The sequence below is a fragment of the Bombus flavifrons genome, chromosome 7, assembly GCF_040668555.2.
Source record: "Bombus flavifrons isolate JBK064 chromosome 7, iyBomFlav1_principal, whole genome shotgun sequence".
NCBI classification, from domain to species: domain Eukaryota; kingdom Metazoa; phylum Arthropoda; class Insecta; order Hymenoptera; family Apidae; genus Bombus; species Bombus flavifrons.
Genome location: NC_138448.1, coordinates 16435779 through 16454226, shown reverse-complemented (window position 1 = coordinate 16454226; position 18448 = coordinate 16435779). Strand labels below are relative to the sequence as shown.

Genomic DNA, 18448 nt, shown 5'->3' with positions numbered 1-18448 from the left:
GTATCACGGCAGTAGTATTGATAGTACGTTGGTTAACTTGAATTCAGAGTACCTAACCTATATAATCTCTTAAAATTGCAGAATCAAGAAAAGAGACATAAAAAATAATGCAAAGACTTAAGCTCCATAATTCGAATGTGCATTTTGAAGAAAGAAGATTCGAATAATTTCATTTTATATTTTTAATTTATTTCAATATACTACAATAGTGTGTCCTTTTAAAATTTTTACTTTCATGCATACATATCTCAGATATTTTCTTTGATAAATGTATGTGTATATGTAGGCACAGTAGTTAAAAAAAAGTCTGCGTACAATTCTCTGTACCGCAACTCTAAGACGGATGTGAAAAATGTTTAAAAAGTAAAAAAATGGCGTTGTACTTGTAAAGAAATATAGAGTACATAATTAATCCTGTGCCTATCTAAGATTACAACACGTAAATTATTATATAGAATGTTACAACTTAATATGATATCATGACAGAAATTCGTATGAAAAAAATCTGTGCACAAAGGTTCCCTTACATGATAATATACGATTAACGCACTAACAACGATTAAATTATTAATTAACTTCTGTCTTCTCAACATCCGGCAAACGGTTACCATAGAATTTATTAGTTTTTTAGCATTTTCTATTAATATTTTATTGCACTATTTTTACAATATTTTTTGAATGTTGTATACATATTGTGTTTGCTTATGCCTTTATCAGTACTTTCTCGTACAAGTACCGAGTACAATCTCGCATTTTACCTTTGCAGTTCGCAGAACAAAGGACAACGAATAAAAAAGAATAATGAAGTAGAAGTCGCGAAAGGTCTTTGTTCATCACGCAAAAATTTCCTACTTTTATCAACAAGATAATTAAAAAATCTATCACATTTAGATTTTTTCTTTTTTTTTACAATGCTCTCGGCGAGATATTCAATGGCACACGTCTCTAAAGAGCATATTGACGTAGACAATGCTACTAATTTATTGTCAATTTCTAATTGTATATTTTCACTTTCCGCACTAATGTTCCCTTTTTCTATTTCGTTTAATGGAACGTCGTCAGATGTGGAGGTTGTAAATTGGAACAATATATCTTCTCTTAATAAAGTTGCATCAGAATCAGGTTGACAATTACTGTTATAAGAATTAGTATTCAAATTCAACATCATATTCTTCCTGATGACAAGGCGCACTACTTTTATGAAAGGATTGGCATTGTAAGCGCCATTGTTTATTCGAAGAATTAAAAATAATTTTTTTAAAACATCTGTGTTTAAGCAGGAAGTCATAAAAAATATTATATCTTCCCTTTTTAAATCATGCCAAAGCTATACAATGGCATTTACTGATTGTCGCAATACTAAGAAACAAGGCAGAGATTTTGATCCAGAAGGTGTCATTACAAACCAATTGGTTATACTCTCTAATTGTTGTAACAAATCAATTTTGAAAGAAGAATATGAATTAAAAATGACATGCTTGTTTAGATTAGGATCATGAGCAGATCTACTATTTAAATTATTATTAGTTGGTAGTTCCTCTGACTGTCGCTAGAGACATCATTGTCAGAAAGGCATGTACGTGTGCGCATTAATGATGTTAATTAATAATACAGAAACTCAAAGTGGCTGCATTTGTAGTGGACTTCAGAGCTACTCTATACCAACTTCAAGCCAAAGAAGCACACCGCACCAACTTTAAGTTAAAAAAGCTCCCTATTTTATCAATCATATATTCATATATTCATATTCATATTTCATTATATATTCATATTTTGCTATTTGTTATTTTATCACACCTCTATATCTTTTCTAATTTGATGCAATGTAATGGATACCAGAGAACTAACAGGAAATAATCACTAATCACCAGAGCGTCGAAACGCCTTATATATTATACCGCGGTGTGGAGCTGTGATTAGGCGATCGTAACGTCGCTCCTACTAAGTATTGTGATTTGTGTTTTAACACAAAAAGGAAAGAAGAATGTAAAGTTAATATGGTGTTAAACTAGTGAGGTTAATAATTCAAAGTTTAGAAAGATGTTTATGGTATAAGGATCACTTTTCGAGTAGACAATTTTGTAGGCATCTTTCGAATCGAATGATTTTGATCATTGACAGCGTAGAACGTCATGACATCGACCAGTAAAAGTACGAAAGAGGTTCTATTGTCTATCGTCGATGACATCGAGTTGATAGCGAAGTACGATTTAAATTTGCTACAAATATTTAAAATAAACATGTTTCAATAAATTGTGTTTAATTTTGTCCTTTTATTGCCGTTTTTATTATCCTAGAGAAATGATAGAAAATACGATAGTTCAAAAACCATTGAAACTGTCAAACGAAGAACACTCTCAACTAACAGAATTGTTAATCGCTAAGGACAACGAATTGAAAGCAATTCTAAAACGAGCGGCCGAGCAAGCAAAAATTAACCTGAAAATGGAAGCTTTAAAAGCCGAAGTTGAGAGACAAGACCAAGATATTCAACAATTGCAGCGACAATTGAAAGAGGCAGAACAAATTTTAGCCACTGCAATTTATCAAGCTAAACAAAAATTACAATCCATTGCCCGTGCTAATAAGAGACCTGTACCATCTGAAGAATTAATTAAATATGCACATAGAATAAGTGCGTCAAATGCTATATGTGCTCCACTTACCTGGCAACAAGGGGACCCTAGAAGACCTTATCCTACTGGTATATTATTTATTTGTTGCATTCCTATCATTTCTTTGTAAGTCATGAAAATTATATGTATTGTTACAGATATTGAGATGAGATTAGGTTATCTTGGAAGGTTAAGTGATCTTCCTTTAAATGGTCAGATGCCAGGTACTCATCCTGGAATATCATCAGATCTGCATAGACCTGGACATCCAGTAGGTGGTACGTTTGTAGGAATTTACTTTGTATATATATTCGCATATACATTTACTGATACACTTAAACTTATTTCATTCCGAATGGAATAATGATTATTTTAGAACCACCTGTATCGCAAGCTAATCAATTTGCATGGCATTCGTCGGGTGAAATTCACATGTCTGTGAGTGGACAAGGAAGTGTTGCCATGAATACCCATAAGCAGGAAACAGAAGATGTTGAAGTTATGTCCACAGACTCTTCAAGTAGTTCATCTAGTGATTCTCAGTGAATATTGATTTTTTGTAGAGTTTGAGTAAATTTCGCTTAACTGTTTTATGGATTCAGTATGATTTTAAGCAAATTGTATGCATATAAACGTCCAAACAAGTATTTTACAACGAGATACTAGATTTATTAGGGATTAATAGAGATTCTTCATTATTAGTTTGATACATTTATTAATCCCTGATAAAATGAAGCGATGAGGATGTAACAATATAAATTATCATTATATCTTTTATACATTCATTACATAGATTCAAGTAAAACACTTGGTAAAACACTGTGTAAGGATTGATCTGTGTAATACATCTCTGGATGTGTCTGAAATAGCAAATGATGATGGCTTTTTCCATTCTTACTAGAGATTATTATAATACCTTATCAATTTCTTCTGCTTACCAGTTGGACTTCATCTTTGAAATTCGCTTTTTGAAATAAAATATTTTGATTGACGAATATAAGACCCAACAGCTCACAATCTGCTCGAATTTTATCTATATCTTTATACAGTAAAAGTTGTTGCAATTTAAGTCCTGGAAACGTGAAAACTTTATTGTTGTATCCTGAACTCATGATTTTCAATGCCATCCTGTAACATTTTACAATCGCACGTTAATGGAAATTTCGCCTATCGAAATTTGGACGTATATGCATACCTTCTTAATTTTTGTATGCCCGTCATGGCTGCGCAAATAAGTAACGGAGGAAGTTGTGGAATTAAAGAACAGACGCGCACATAATTTTTTAAATACCAAGCGAATGATATTTTTATGGATAATTGTACATTTGGAGATTTTCTACGAAAAATGGCAAATAACGACGAGAATCATTATTCAGACATGAAACATGTATTTGTATTCGAACATATGAATTGTAAACATATGTCATTTATTCTGTTTTGTTCGTACCGTAAATCAAGAGGAAGTTGTAATCCTCTCATCAAAGCCTCCGTGTTACCCATGTGTAAAAGAATGTATAATGCTTCCATTTGTGGACGATCATCGTTTAACATTAATTTTTTCATATCGCTATCAAGTTCCAGAGAATTTTTTTTATCTTCAAACTCGTCGTATAAGTTTAACAAACGCATTATACATTCAGCGAGGTGTTGCTCATTGATTTTTGCATTAAATTCGGAGATACTTCGCTCGCATAATCTGCAATTGTTCCTCCGCATCCATTCTACTACTGTTAACACTGTACAATCTCCAAATTTACATTAAAAAATACGATATATCGTACCTCTGCTCAGAATAAACCAAAAATCGAACTATGGATTCCAACAACCGAATGTTCGTTGGGGCATCTATCCTTTGAATTGCAGCATCTTGCCTGATGGATCTGATACGATCAAAGATAAAATCATATACTACTACCCAATCAACATCGTTTCGCGTAGCTATCCTGAAATGAATTTACATATGTATGTATATGTACATCGATGTCCATAAATTTATTTAACTTGCTTTCAATCGTATGAGTAAGTACTTGGTAAACAAATATTGAATTGTTGATAATAAGACTGGTGCTGGACGTAATTGTTTCATATCTGTCATATCTAATCCTGCTGCTGGACGGCTAAAGCATTTTATCGTTTTTGCTGGATCTGCCTTCGGCAATCTTGCTCCCTTTGTAGCTTCATTGATCTCAAACTTGTGTAGTAAACCCTCCTTTTCTCTACTATAAGTATGTTGTGTTACGAATTGTTAAAGATTCATTCTTAGCATAATTTAAATTTGTATTCACATTTGTATACGATGAAAATAAAATAATTGTGTACGATTCTTTATAATTAATTAAGTCTTTTCTTTCAAGCATTCAAAATGAAATGAAATGAAATGAAATGAAATGAAATGAAATGAAATGAAATGAAATGAAATGAAATAATAACCTTTATTTGCGATAAAATGAAAAATTATGTAGTATCATAAATTGTTCATTCAAATATAATTTACATCTATTTAATGCAAAAATTTTTATCAACAATAGAAAAGTAAACGAATGCAAGAGAGATAGTCACCGTTAAACTACCACAAAAAGATAATGATGTATAAATTATAAACAACAATTTACAAGAAAATTTTCGTCAAGAATTGTTTTAATTTCGCAATCGTGTATGATCGAATACATGATAGAATATAATTGGCACACGTATAACTCACATCCAACGTTCTTTGTCTGGACACATTAACAAACACGTTCCTTGTATAACTTCGGTCATTTTAAAGAAAATCCCTTAGAAATGAATGCTTATCGTGACTATCGCGTTTCGCATATGTATGCACGTACGTAAAAAGGTTATGTCAGTTATTCCTTGATCAATTCCGCTAAAACATTTACAGCGTTTTCTGACGAGCGGCACGTAATACAACGCGATTAATACGCTTGTAGCGTATGAGAATCGTAAAATTCGTAAAAACGAGTTGTGTTACCGTAGACTTTGGTTGACGTACCCTATAAATAAGATCCTACATAGTATACACATATATTTATGTATGCATCGGTTATCAAACAGTTATATATGTAATACAATTTTTCTTATAGTACAAATTACAAGTGGAATTGAAATAATCGCACGATGGTTGTTCTTTTATAGATTTATTTCCTTATTCTGAAATAAGAAAGTCTCGTATACATATGCGCATCTTAAATGATGGAATTTAAAATGAGAACGTATTAAGAATGATCGAGGAAAACGTCCTTGTGGATTACGCACGATACACCTGCTATTGCGTAGTCATTTTATCGACATCACCGTTATTACACGAAGGTTAACGTTCTTGCGTAAACTTTCTCTTCTCTTTCTTCTTCTTCTTTGTCTTCATTGTAAATATTAATAAAACTAGAACAAAGTTAATTATACTATATCTCTCTACCTTAAAACAATGATTATCAACGACGACATTACGCGGTAAATGCATGTATTCGATATCATCGAATTTTCTTGAAATTTTCGCGTGGAACGATAAAAGAAAACGACCACGTCAAAATCGCGTTTGATCCTCAACATAATTTTGTAGTCACTTGGTCCCATTTCCTGGTTGAGGCAACAAATTCCGTTCGCGAGTCTTTACGATGCTTCCAACGAAATCGTTATATACATATGTATATGCTTTATTCATTACATGTTGCAATGTTCGACTTTCTTTCGAGCTCATTTTTCGAGAAATGTAATAATTGCGTAATAAAAATGCTCAAATGTTTTACATTTTGATTATGAGTACCTGATATTGTCGTCGCGTTTCAATTTCAACTCCTGCTTTTGTCCAAACAAAAACGTTTAAACGTTCGTAGGAAAAATCATCTTGCGTCGATCTAATCATAGAAATATCCATTAATATTTCCTTTATACGATCATTAATGTTGCCGTTCCATAAGCATATCGATTGTATCTTTAGTTGTATTATATATCTATTTATATGTATCCATACTTGGAATTGGACATTACGTGAGAAATTTTTCATAAAAATTATAACTATCATTGTCATTTAAGTCGATTGTCATCGTCGCCGTTACTAAATCATTGCTATTTCTATTTATATGCGATAAAGGTTGAGAAGGGATAAACGATTTTATACATTTATGCATATGTATATGTATGTCACGTGTAATTTTGATGGGAAAACCGTGACGCATGTCCGACGCGTTCGATCGCCAGTTTCTTCGAAAAAATTCATACTCAACTCTAAAGTTTCGCTATGTAGGTGTGTTAAAAACGAATGATGATTAAATCGTTCAACGATTGATACTTCAGGTTATACGTTGCAGTCTTTCATGTAAAAAGTCACTCGTTATCTTAAATTGTTGTGCGAAGCAGTGTGATATGAGCAATTATGTATGCATAGGTATAGAAAGTGATCCTTGTTCTGACTGTAAAATGAAATCTTTTATCGTGTTGTCTTATGTATCAAGGGCGATTTTATGATAAGCGCGAATCATTTTCTATCTAAAAATTTGTCAAATTTTTAAATTTTGTTTTTTTTTTCATTCATATTTATTGAGAAACTCGCAGATTTAAAAAAAAATCACTTTGAAACGCGTTCGCTTCACAGAGTATCTTTGTCGTTTAGTTTTCTCATAAAAATTCAAATAATAATTCCGTTACTAATTACATATATATATATATATATATATATATATTACTAGTTGTATTCGATTTTTCGTAAGTAACAGACAAGTAAGCGAATTCTTCGAAGTGTTTATTCTCTACTTTATTTACATACATAGAAAAATGCAGTTTAGTACGTATACAGTTCTTTCCGGGGCAATCTGACTTTATTTCATCTGATGAACAAGATCGTTTTTGGAGTGTCAGATAAATGGGCTTCGTTATCATTTTAATAAGATAAAACAATACAGTTACGTAATCTAATTATAATATCACAGCAAATATCATTAAGAATTATCTGTTTCATGAATATTCTGTTCATCCATTCGTATTTAAACTTGATTTACAGCAGCATTGTATAGCACTGTAGGTACATCAAAAAGGGAAGTTTACTCGATAATGTATCATCGATACGCCAGAATATTTTCTTCAAGAATATCGATGGAAATTCCCGCGATGTTTCCTCACAGGGGAAGGACAATTACAAGAGGAAATAACACGAAACCGTTGACGTTGTCTACATTGTGCTGTAGACACACGTTAATCGGGTAAAGTAAGAGGACCGTTGGTAAATCGTGGGGTACGCGTGACCTTCAGGAAATCCTTGTATAGAGAAACGAGCATCGCTGCATTCATCCAGTCTTTCTTAAAACACCGTTGATTTTACACAGCCGCATACGTATTGAGACGAGCGGACGCGAATAGGAGACCGACGTTATCGTAAAACTGTTAGATCTGTTAGATCATTAAACTTATGCTTTGCTTTCTTTTTCTTTCTATTTCTCTTTCTTTCTCCCTTTTTCTATGCGATAAACGACACATAGTATTATGTCCGTATATTGTTGCAACGAAACATTAAAAGGAAAAGATTCGTTGACGGCTATTCTCGGACAATCGCAAAGACGAATTGTCGGATAATCACATTTGATCAGCAGCTTGAAGGGAATATACTGTTTGACGTAAGTTTATGCTTTTTCATGTAAGAAGTACATATGTATATCGAAATGTATAAAAAACGATCGGAAAGTATCGACAACAACCTTATATAATGCGGTATATGTGTGTGTTTACATTTCACATACATATATTGATTTTGAGATTTTAAAGTATACGATTTATTATGCAGATTATCAAAAATTAACAAGACATTAACAATTAACGATACAGATTGTCATTTGTCCGATCAAATTGTTGTTACTTTGCTATTAAACATCTAAAACTGGTATCCACTTCGCGTACGTAATATGCGTGATACGAAATCATTCCTCGTTAACTATCTGGTTTGTCGAAATTTAAAACACTTATTTACGATGCATCAGCTTTTTATGATACTTAGATTAGATAAAGTGAAATGTATCGCATTTGTTTCCTCTATTCGTTCGTTGTCAATCTCGATATTGAATGCACTGTCTGTTCATGATGTTTGTACAATTTCTTTTGCCGGTAAACTGCAACACTATCGGACAATTGTAAATCGTGCGAATATTCATTTCGTATGCCCGTAATATCGGGCAACTATGTAAATTTGCAGATCGTGCCGAAGATGACGCATCGAAAAGTGACATTATTTTTGATAGAGCTTTTTTTACTGCTTCGCTGCTTTCTTTCGGGTAAGTGAAAACGAATACATACATCATAAAAGAAGTCAATTAGTTGACATTAGTTATTCGCATCGATTTTCACACAAAGACGGAAGAGTTCTAATTTTCTACAGCATATACAGTATATACTTTAAAATAGAATAACTTTTTCAAAATTGAACCAAACTATTCGATGTTTTTCTTCCGAGTCGTTAGACGGATTACTTTACCAGATGATGTATAAAAAAGATTTCGAAAAAATTGCAGTCAGTTGGAATCACGAAGAGAAAAGTAAAGTTTATTTTTTATAACTTTTTTATCTGGCCCTATAATAAAATTTTAAACAACATGGTTTGAAGATTTATGCCCGTTATACATATACATGTTGAAAATTTTATCGAAATCTTTCGATTTTAAGCCGAAAGTCATGAAAAACCATCATTTTCACCATTTTTTTTACTGTTTGTACCTCATAACAGCGTTAATCAATTTCAATAAAATTTTCACCATGTATATAACTGCCATAAATCTTTAAAACGTGTTGTTTAAATTTTCATTACTGGTCTAGAAACAAAGGTTATAAAAAATGAGTTTTTTCTTTTTTTAAGAAATTATTAATTTCTTTTTTCAATTTTTAAAAACATTTTTTTTATACGTCTATCGATTAACGAACCACGAGTACCTTTTTACTTGAAAGTACTAGTACAATTTTCATTATTGGATAATCCTTTATTTCTTTAGAAACTATTGTAACGTTGCGTAATGATTTTGAATTCGGAGACATTGACCCGGAGATAGCGGATGAATTAGACTGGACGAAACATCCTTGTCGGCGAAATTGCAAAGACGATGCTCCACCGATGGAATGCCGTTACGTCTTTAGATTGGAAGCTTATTATACGATGAGCAAAGCGTGCTACGATTGCCCATTCAATGTCACGGATTGCTTTCGTGAACATTGTATTCCGGCAGACGGTATTCAAAGACCGATTTTAGTAATAAACCGACAAATGCCTGGGCCGCCTATCGAGGTATGTATGTACGATATACAACCGAATAACGCGTGTTATAAATCTGTCGATTGAAACTGATACTGGAACGTGTAAAATACTAAAAATCAAAATTGATTTTTTAATGACTTTGGTCTTCCTTTTCTTTTTCTCTCCCGATGACAACCGTGTATAAGTGTTCTAATAACTGGTTTAGTTTGTTATTCGTTGTTATTAATTATCACAAAAGTACATGTATTGGTCTATAAAGTAGTCTTTACAATGTTCAACGACATGGTATATAATATACATGTATAACATATGACGATATGGTCTTGTAACCATTCCTTGATAGAAATGATTTAAATTCATATTTAGTTACGGATATTGGCATATTCGAACAAAATTCATACTCCGTAATATCCTAACTCTAACTGATATTCATATACATACGTAGTTACATACGTAGTAGACATAGCTAAATTAGAATCTATTTATTTATCAATGAGTAAATTATCTACTCGGTCGTAGGTGTGCCAAGGTGACAGGATAATAGTCGATGTAATAAATTTATTGCATTCTGAGAGTACGACAATGCATTGGCATGGTCAACATCATGTTAAAACGCCGTACATGGATGGTGTACCCTACGTATCTCAATGTCCGATTTTGCCAGGTTCAACTTTTCGTTATGATTACATTGCCACAGAAGCAGGCACGCATTTTTGGCATTCTCATTTAGGTGCGAGAGCATTATCAATTAAACGTTCAATTTCTCGTTTGTTTGTCAAATCGGTCAACCGTTTCTAATGAAAATCCGAATTTTTAGGCTTCCAACGAGGTGACGGAGTATACGGTGCATTAATCGTACGTACACCACCGAAAGTGAATTGGCATAAAATCTTGTACGATATCGACGAACATACTATCCTGATCTCAGATTGGACTCACGAATTAGGAATTGATAAATTTTTAAGTCATCATCATGCAGGAGGAGATAATAAACCACCCAATATATTGGTTAATGGTTTAGGTCGTTTCGTAGTTAATCGACACGAAAAGAATATATCTGCTATAATGCCAACTGCAACATTTACCGTTAAACAGGTAACCTTAAACAGGCAGATAAACAAATAATTTCTGCTGAAGATTTACAGTTATCGCGTCTCTTTTAATTTACATTTACATTTACAGAATGCTAGATACAGATTTAGGCTTATCAACGCCGAATTTCTTAATTGCCCGATCGAATTATCAATCGACAATCATACTATACGTGTAATTAGTTCAGATGGACGTGATATCGAACCTGTCGAAGGTACGTACAAGTATAACAGGAAACAAAAAGAGGGAGAAAGAAAATGATAAGGAAAGGGATCTCTTAACGCAGAATTTATAATTCTAGCGGGATCTTTGATAAGCTACGCTGGCGAAAGATTCGACTTTGTCATTGAAACTAATCAAAACGTGGACAACTATTGGATACGACTTCGCGGATTAATGGATTGTGACGAAAGATTTACCAAAGCCCATCAGGTTGCTATATTACGATACGAAGGCGCGGCCAAGAAAGATCCAAAGGGTGTGGTTACGTACGAACGCGAATCCAACGATTCTATGGGTCAGGTGTGTTTATGTGTACCCTGCTCGAATTTTTCAATTTATCATATACCTACATTTATACGAATGTAGACATGTGAAAATGCAATAAGATGAGCATATAACAAATGTCTTTTTCTTTCAGCGTGTAAATGCTTTAAACGAGGGTACAGAAACTAATAAAAGTATCAGTATACCGCTGTTAAAAGCTATGGACAAAAATGACAAATCTAATACTGCACCTCCTGATTATCAATTTTATGTGTCTTATGACTTTTACAAAAAAGATAATCCTCATTTTCATAGGAGCAACCTTTATGGATTTAATCAAGGTAATACCGCCCATATTGACCAAAGATGTAATAGATATACAATATATGTATATGTATAACAATAATGTGTATATATATATATATGTATACATTACATATACATTACATTATATGTTATACATTAAAATAAGACGTATATTATGTAAGTAACATTTGATAAATTTCTTGTCTGCTTGATGCAATTTCTAGTAAAGGATACAAAGCGAGTGCTTACTCCTCAATTAAACCATATCTCAATGAAATTACCTTCCATGCCTTTGTTATCTCAAAGAGATTTCATTGATTCAGATCAATTTTGTAATGCGAGTACTGTTAAACATTGTGTGCAAGATTATTGTGCTTGCACTCACGTGCTCCGAGTAGATCTTGGTAGTGTGGTGGAAGTAGTTTTAGTGGACGAAGGTTTGGAAATTATTTTATATTATTTATATTTATTTATTTTATATTATCTATAAGATTGCTTGATTCTTCATTATTTATTTTTTAGGTTTTGCTTATGACGCGAATCATCCATTCCACCTTCATGGCTATCAATTTCGCGTGATTGCAATGCAGAGAGTCGGCAAAAACGTCACCGCTGACCAAATAAAAGCATTGGATAAAAAGGGAGCGATACAACGAAATCTTGACCGTGCTCCGTTAAAAGACACTGTAACAGTGCCGGATGGTGGTTATACCATTGTACGATTTCATGCGGACAACCCAGGTATTTCTGACAGATAATCAGAGCACAGTATACTATACGTTCGTTCGATATCTTCACAAATTTTATATTATGGTCATTTTTATAAATTTTAGGCTATTGGTTGTTTCACTGTCACATTGAGTTTCACGCGGAAGTCGGAATGTCCTTGATTTTTAAAGTTGGTGAACACAAAGATATGTTGCCGGTACCAAATAATTTTCCTTTGTGCGGTAATTGGCAACCTGAAGATATACGATTTAAATCAAATGCCGCCAACATTTTATTGAACACTGCGGAAAATTCCGTAATAGAAAATTCAAGCACGACACTGGATAAAATGACTGAAAACAGTATACAGCAATACATAAAGGTGTTACCGCAAATTCTAAAAACGTTACATATCTCATCTTCGGCTAGCATCTCAGTTATTTCGTATTTCTTGATTTCTTGTTCTTCTTTTATCGCTATAGTCTATAAGATTGTGTAAAAACGGAGGTCGTTTTTAAATATATATACTGTACTAATCTTCCCATTACAGTTAAATAAGTGATACACAAGTGATATGTAACATTCTCTCATGTGAGATGTTAACTTCACTTGGTTATTTGAAATCACCAAACAATCGTGTTACCAAGTAATATTTGATATGCAGGGTATATGTTTTAACAGAAAACGGTAGAATATCGTATAACAAGCTGAAGACATTAAAGAACTGTCCTTACAAGAATAATCTGATATCGAGATAATATATTACAAAGTACGTACATTAAAGTGCATTATCTGATATAGATAACTATTCCCCATGAATCGTATGTATCTCTTTTTAAAGATATTTCACGTTCATTGTCAACGATAATTGCATATCGTTTCATTCGTTTCAGTAAATATTGTCACATACATAAATATAGCGTTTCATTTAAAAGAATTACTTCACTTGCAGAAAAGATATCTATTTATATGACACATAATCAATCCTCTTTCAAATCAAACCAAAGATTTGCAACAACATTCATATATATATATATATATATATATATATGAATATATATATATATATATATCTTCAGTTCTTTATATGATATCACACTGGTTCCAGTTAAAAAGGACAACCTGTATTATTAAATGCAAACTGCGATATTAAATGAAGTTGAATACACATTATACGTATTTTATTACTTAGTAGTGTAACAAAAAGGAAATGTTAAACAGGAGAAACGTCCATTTGTGTTCTAATTTACTTTCAATTGTAAATAGTTCTATTTATTAAGTATTTCTACGCTGTGATATAAATATTATAAGCATGTCTATTAAAGATTAAATACTGTTAATTGCAGAGAAACATTACTTGTAGTAAGTATGTAGCTAACTTACTTCTTGTTTTTACATTTAATAATACGTGCGAGCGAATGGTTGATGAATATTCTCATGTTATGTTACATTGTTTTGTAAATGATTATAAAGTTTGATATAAAATTTATGATAAATCAAAAAATGTTGTTTTATCCATCCCTTGTCGTAATATTTCGTGCGTGATAATCTGTTGAAAATTTTTTATGTGTAAACATAGTCGACGTATTACAAATGTATGTGTGTAAATTCACATGTAAGCTACTTTAACATCGTTTTTGAATTTTATCACTGTAAGGAAAAAGAATTTATGACGTGATCAACAAAAAAACGATGAACGAGAAGCTTATATTGATCACGTATATATAGCATGTAACAATATCAGGAGTACGAGAGGTTTCTTAAGCTTCAAAGCTTTATTTATTACATGTATTTTCAAGGATTATATTTGTTAAACTTACATTAATGTTCCTTTTAACAATTTTCAGAAGACAGAAGTTATACAGTTAAATATTATTACATATTTCTTGAGAACCAGGAGATGGACAAATTGCATAACATACATCTTTTTGAGGTGGCCTTTGTAGGGGGTGTGCCAGTAGTTTAGCCATACTGTCATGCAATTTTGCTGCGTTCCTTCCTACTTCTAATATGTATGAAAAATTTGTTGTATCCAATTTTGCTATTTCAGAATAAACTTCTTCGCATAAATTTTCTGAGCAAGGTGGTTCATGTACATACAATACATCTATAAAAAAATATGGATTTCTTGTAAGAGTATCTAAAGGTTTTTTATCAATATGAAATTTTGGTACACTGTTGGAGCGTGAATACACTAAAATTACTCTGACAACAAATGCTGGAACAGTTGTGTCATGTTCTTTTGTTGGTAGAGGTAAGTTTCGTTGTATTTCATCAAACATTTGCCCAAAATCGTATGATTTTTTATCTTCTTCTAGAAGATCATCATTAATAAGATTCAAGTGATTAACAATGCTGTTGGTGTTATTGGTAAAATCGCATATCCATTGAGAGCTGTGAGAATTCAAAATCATTAATGCATATTCATGACTATGTTGAATGATAGATTTAATGTAAATAAAATTTTCAATAGTTCGTTTTATCATAAACAGAGGCATATAGCTAGCTCCTGTAGAAAGTTTAAAAGGAGTACAATTTCTCTCCCTTGTCGTATCGATTACGAATAGAATTTTCTCAGGTAAATTCATTCCTGACAAATTTCGCACCAACGTGTTATCTTCATCGGAGTATGATGACTTGAGATCCGGAATAAAACACGAAGCGCTACCAGTGTTACTCATTTTCTACTGGATGTAGGTTAGCATCTCCGAGAATTTTGTTAACAAGTTAATATCATTCGTAGGTCGTTTTCTATGCATTGTTTTCCTATTACAACAGTAATTCATATAAATTATTAATATAATATGTGTATATATATTTGTATGTATGTGTTTCCTGTTTATAACGTTTTCGTGTGATACATAAATCTCATCGGCCAGTTAACTTACATACGTCTGACATTATTGCATGCAAACAAGAATATGAAAGCGAATAAAATACAATTGGTCTTTTCCTCGTAAACAATTGTTTCGTTTCACAGTGCTTCTGATTGACTTTAAGCATATAGCACAACACGAAAATTTCTCGATACAATATGCTTGCTTTGAAAGATTATGGTAGTAGTGATGATAACAGTGAACCAGAAAATGAGAGTGAAATTAAAAAGAGGGAGGTTAACCGTATTGTTGATTCTACCAACGTTTCCGTCGTTAATTCTATTTCTGCAGGAAATTTGACTGCATCTATAAATATGCAAATTTGTTCTGCACCAGAAGTAATACCAACGGTGAATATTCGTTGATAAATTTTTTCATTAATTCACATAGGTTAAAAATTAGTTTTATGTTGCATTGATTCAACCAAGATTATTTAAAATTACAAACGATTTTGAAATTATTCTCTTAAATAGTACAGTAATTAATACTTGTTATAATCGTTATACTACAGGGAACTGAGTTATGTATGAATCATGTAGATTCAACTGTGAAAGAAATAATGCACAACCCTAAATATGAAGAACTTTTTGCACCGGATGTTGGTCCAGAAAATCCATTTAAAACGCAACAGCAACGTGCTGTAAAAAATATGCTTTCTGGATATGTAGAGAAAGCTCATATAAGTGAGTTTCAGTTTGAAAATCAAAGAAGGACATTTGCCAGTTACGGTATGTATTATAATAATAATAGCGTAATGATAGAAATCTTAAAAGGAACCATGCATTGCAATACGATTATAGGTTTTTGCAAATGTATTTTATAGGATATGCACTAGATCCGACTGTAGATGGTAGTGCAGACGAGGGTAAAACAATTATTGGTGCAAAAGATGCAGCTGAAGAATCTGGTGGTAAAACTGTATTTGAAAGTACAACATTAAGGGCTTCTGACAAAAGAAAACGTCACAGAAATGATGATCCTGCAGATATTGAAGGATTCTTGGGTCCATGGGGTGGATATGTGGATGAAAAACGAATTATCAAACCAACTGAGGAAGAAGCTGCAGAATTAGAAGAAATATTAGCGAAAAGAAACAGAAGGGGAAAACCAACAGAGGAAAAACCGCTTGAAGAAAAAACAGTATTACATAGTACTATCGTGATAACTTTTAAATATGTAAATTATTTGAATAACGAGAGAAATTTTGTAATTATGATTAAACTCTTTTTAGTTAAAGATAGTGTGGATTATCAGGGCAGATCATTTTTACACGCGCCACAGGATGTTGGGGTGAATTTGAGGTCAGAGTCACCACCTGACAGATGTTTCTTACCAAAAGCACAAATTCATACTTGGGAGGGACATACCAAAGGTATTTCACAGATCAGATGGTTCCCACATACTGCGCATTTGTTACTTTCTAGTAGTATGGATTGTAGGGTGAAGGTATGTATTCGAACTTTCTGTGAAAAGTAATATGAAAAACAAATGTCAAGTTGTAATGTTGTTTATATGGTATTAATTATAGTTGTGGGAAGTTTATAAAGACAGAAGATGTATCCGAACTTATTATGGTCATCGTCAAGCTGTAAGAGACATAAGCTTTGATAACGATGGGAAAAGATTTTTGTCTGCTGGATATGACCGTTATGTAAAATTGTGGGATACAGAAACTGGTGCTTGCGTAAGTCGATTTACAAGCAGGAAAATTCCATACTGTGTGAAATTTAATCCTGATCCAGATAAGCAACATTTGTTCGTAGCAGGGACTAGTGACAAAAAGATTATCTGTGTAAGTTATAAACATTATATTCTGATGTTTGAGGGATTTTATAAATGTCAGTTACACAGATAATAAATTATGCATGCTTTTTACAGTGGGATATACGTTCCGGTGAGATAACACAAGAATATGATAGACATTTGGGAGCTGTAAACACGATAACATTCGTAGATGAAAATCGAAGATTTGTAACGACTTCGGACGATAAAAGTCTGAGAGTATGGGAATGGGATATACCGGTCGATATGAAATACATAGCTGATCCTTCGATGCATTCTATGCCAGCAGTTACACCCTCTCCTAATCAAAAGTGGCTGGCATGTCAGAGCATGGATAATAAAATTGTTATATTTTCTGCATTAAACAGATTTAAAATGAATCGTAAGAAAACATTTACGGGTCACATGGTCGCTGGCTATGCGTGCGGTTTGGATTTTTCTCCTGACATGAGGTAATAAAATTGTTATTAATTTCTGTAAAATTCTTTTGGCATGGCACAATTTAATTCCTTTATTCTAATTTTAAGTTACCTTGTATCGGGAGATGCGGATGGAAAATGTTATATTTGGGATTGGAAAACGACAAAATTGTATAAAAAATGGAAAGCACATGATGGTGTTTGTATCGACGTATTATGGCATCCTCATGAACCATCGAGATTAGCCACAGCTGGTTGGGATGCAAAAATAAAATATTGGGATTAAAAGAATTGTAGTTCGTATTTTTACAAAATTTATTGTGCTTTCTGTTTATTCTTGTATTTGTATTTTATATAACATGTATAAATAGATTTACTCTGTACATATATTTTCAATTGCGTACCATTAATAAAAATACGTAATTATAAAAACGTAGAAATTTTCAATTTTTGAGCGACGACTCGTTGATACGATACGAAATGTACGTAAATATATTACTTTTTTAAATAATAAATCACCTTATTAAATATTTAAGAGAAAGATGTTACTGTGCTAGTTAGTTAACAATTTTTATTACATATTTTTTTTCGTTAAATTTCTGATTACGTTTTTGATTAGACGCAAGTGATACATATAAGTGTACATATAAGGGTGATACACTTCACTGACGATTATTTAATTTTTTTACAAGTAGTTGAAATGAAAATATTACAATCCCGTTTAAAGTAAATGCTAAATCTTAAATAAGCTACATCACAAATATTTTTTAAATACTTTTCAAATAATAAATTACTAATTCTATTATTTCATGGCGGTCGTAAAAATCAATAATACGCATCATGATGTCCGCCGTTTTTGTTTCATACGTCGTTACGAATTTGTTTACTATCTTCATCAAATTAGATCCTTTGAATCTAATTGTTAGATTTACGAAC

General features: G+C 32.3%; 5 protein-coding genes across 9 annotated transcripts; 3 read left to right on the top strand and 2 right to left on the bottom strand.

The window, feature by feature from the left end:
- The first annotated feature begins 125 nt into the window (after nt 1-125).
- MED4 (mediator complex subunit 4) lies at nt 126-4950 on the top strand. Of its 2 annotated transcripts, none has more exons than XM_069117629.1 (5): nt 126-210; nt 287-2203; nt 2298-2704; nt 2774-2893; nt 2992-4950. In XM_069117629.1, exons 2-5 carry the CDS (start codon nt 2133-2135, stop codon nt 3159-3161), a joined length of 768 nt encoding a protein of 255 aa, XP_068973730.1. In that variant the 5' UTR covers nt 126-210; nt 287-2132; the 3' UTR covers nt 3162-4950. The 2 variants fall into 2 exon arrangements, with proteins under 2 accessions (XP_068973730.1, XP_068973731.1); XM_069117630.1 differs by having other exon boundaries at nt 140-1216; nt 1281-2203.
- On the bottom strand, nt 3381-6628 carry LOC138182080 (SAC3 domain-containing protein 1). Of its 3 annotated transcripts, none has more exons than XM_069117628.1 (8): nt 6379-6628; nt 5317-5996; nt 4643-4831; nt 4397-4558; nt 4063-4311; nt 3811-3951; nt 3554-3743; nt 3381-3475 (listed from the first exon to the last, which is right to left on the bottom strand). In XM_069117628.1, exons 2-8 carry the CDS (start codon nt 5373-5375, stop codon nt 3401-3403), a joined length of 1065 nt encoding a protein of 354 aa, XP_068973729.1. In that variant the 5' UTR covers nt 5376-5996; nt 6379-6628; the 3' UTR covers nt 3381-3400. The 3 variants fall into 3 exon arrangements, with proteins under 3 accessions (XP_068973729.1, XP_068973727.1, XP_068973728.1); XM_069117626.1 differs by having other exon boundaries at nt 4643-4834; nt 6379-6617; XM_069117627.1 differs by lacking the exon at nt 6379-6628 and having other exon boundaries at nt 4643-4834; nt 5317-6039.
- Nucleotides 6629-8268: 1640 nt separating this feature from the next.
- On the top strand, nt 8269-13486 carry LOC138182113 (uncharacterized). The gene is made up of 10 exons (XM_069117698.1): nt 8269-8872; nt 9584-9873; nt 10363-10573; nt 10661-10938; nt 11026-11149; nt 11237-11457; nt 11576-11762; nt 11952-12164; nt 12250-12468; nt 12561-13486. Exons 1-10 carry the CDS (start codon nt 8758-8760, stop codon nt 12932-12934), a joined length of 2232 nt encoding a protein of 743 aa, XP_068973799.1. The 5' UTR covers nt 8269-8757; the 3' UTR covers nt 12935-13486.
- Nucleotides 13487-13739: 253 nt separating this feature from the next.
- LOC138182116 (BRISC and BRCA1-A complex member 1) lies at nt 13740-15116 on the bottom strand. The gene is made up of 2 exons (XM_069117703.1): nt 14256-15116; nt 13740-13984 (listed from the first exon to the last, which is right to left on the bottom strand). Exon 1 carries the CDS (start codon nt 15114-15116, stop codon nt 14301-14303), a length of 816 nt encoding a protein of 271 aa, XP_068973804.1. The 3' UTR covers nt 13740-13984; nt 14256-14300.
- Nucleotides 14549-17944, top strand: LOC138182114 (pre-mRNA-processing factor 17). 2 transcript variants are annotated; one of them, XM_069117700.1, is made up of 7 exons: nt 14549-14689; nt 15823-16039; nt 16135-16461; nt 16543-16757; nt 16840-17103; nt 17190-17545; nt 17621-17944. In XM_069117700.1, exons 1-7 carry the CDS (start codon nt 14651-14653, stop codon nt 17796-17798), a joined length of 1596 nt encoding a protein of 531 aa, XP_068973801.1. In that variant the 5' UTR covers nt 14549-14650; the 3' UTR covers nt 17799-17944. The 2 variants fall into 2 exon arrangements, with proteins under 2 accessions (XP_068973801.1, XP_068973800.1); XM_069117699.1 differs by lacking the exon at nt 14549-14689 and adding an exon at nt 15470-15661.
- Nucleotides 17945-18448: the final 504 nt, after the last annotated feature.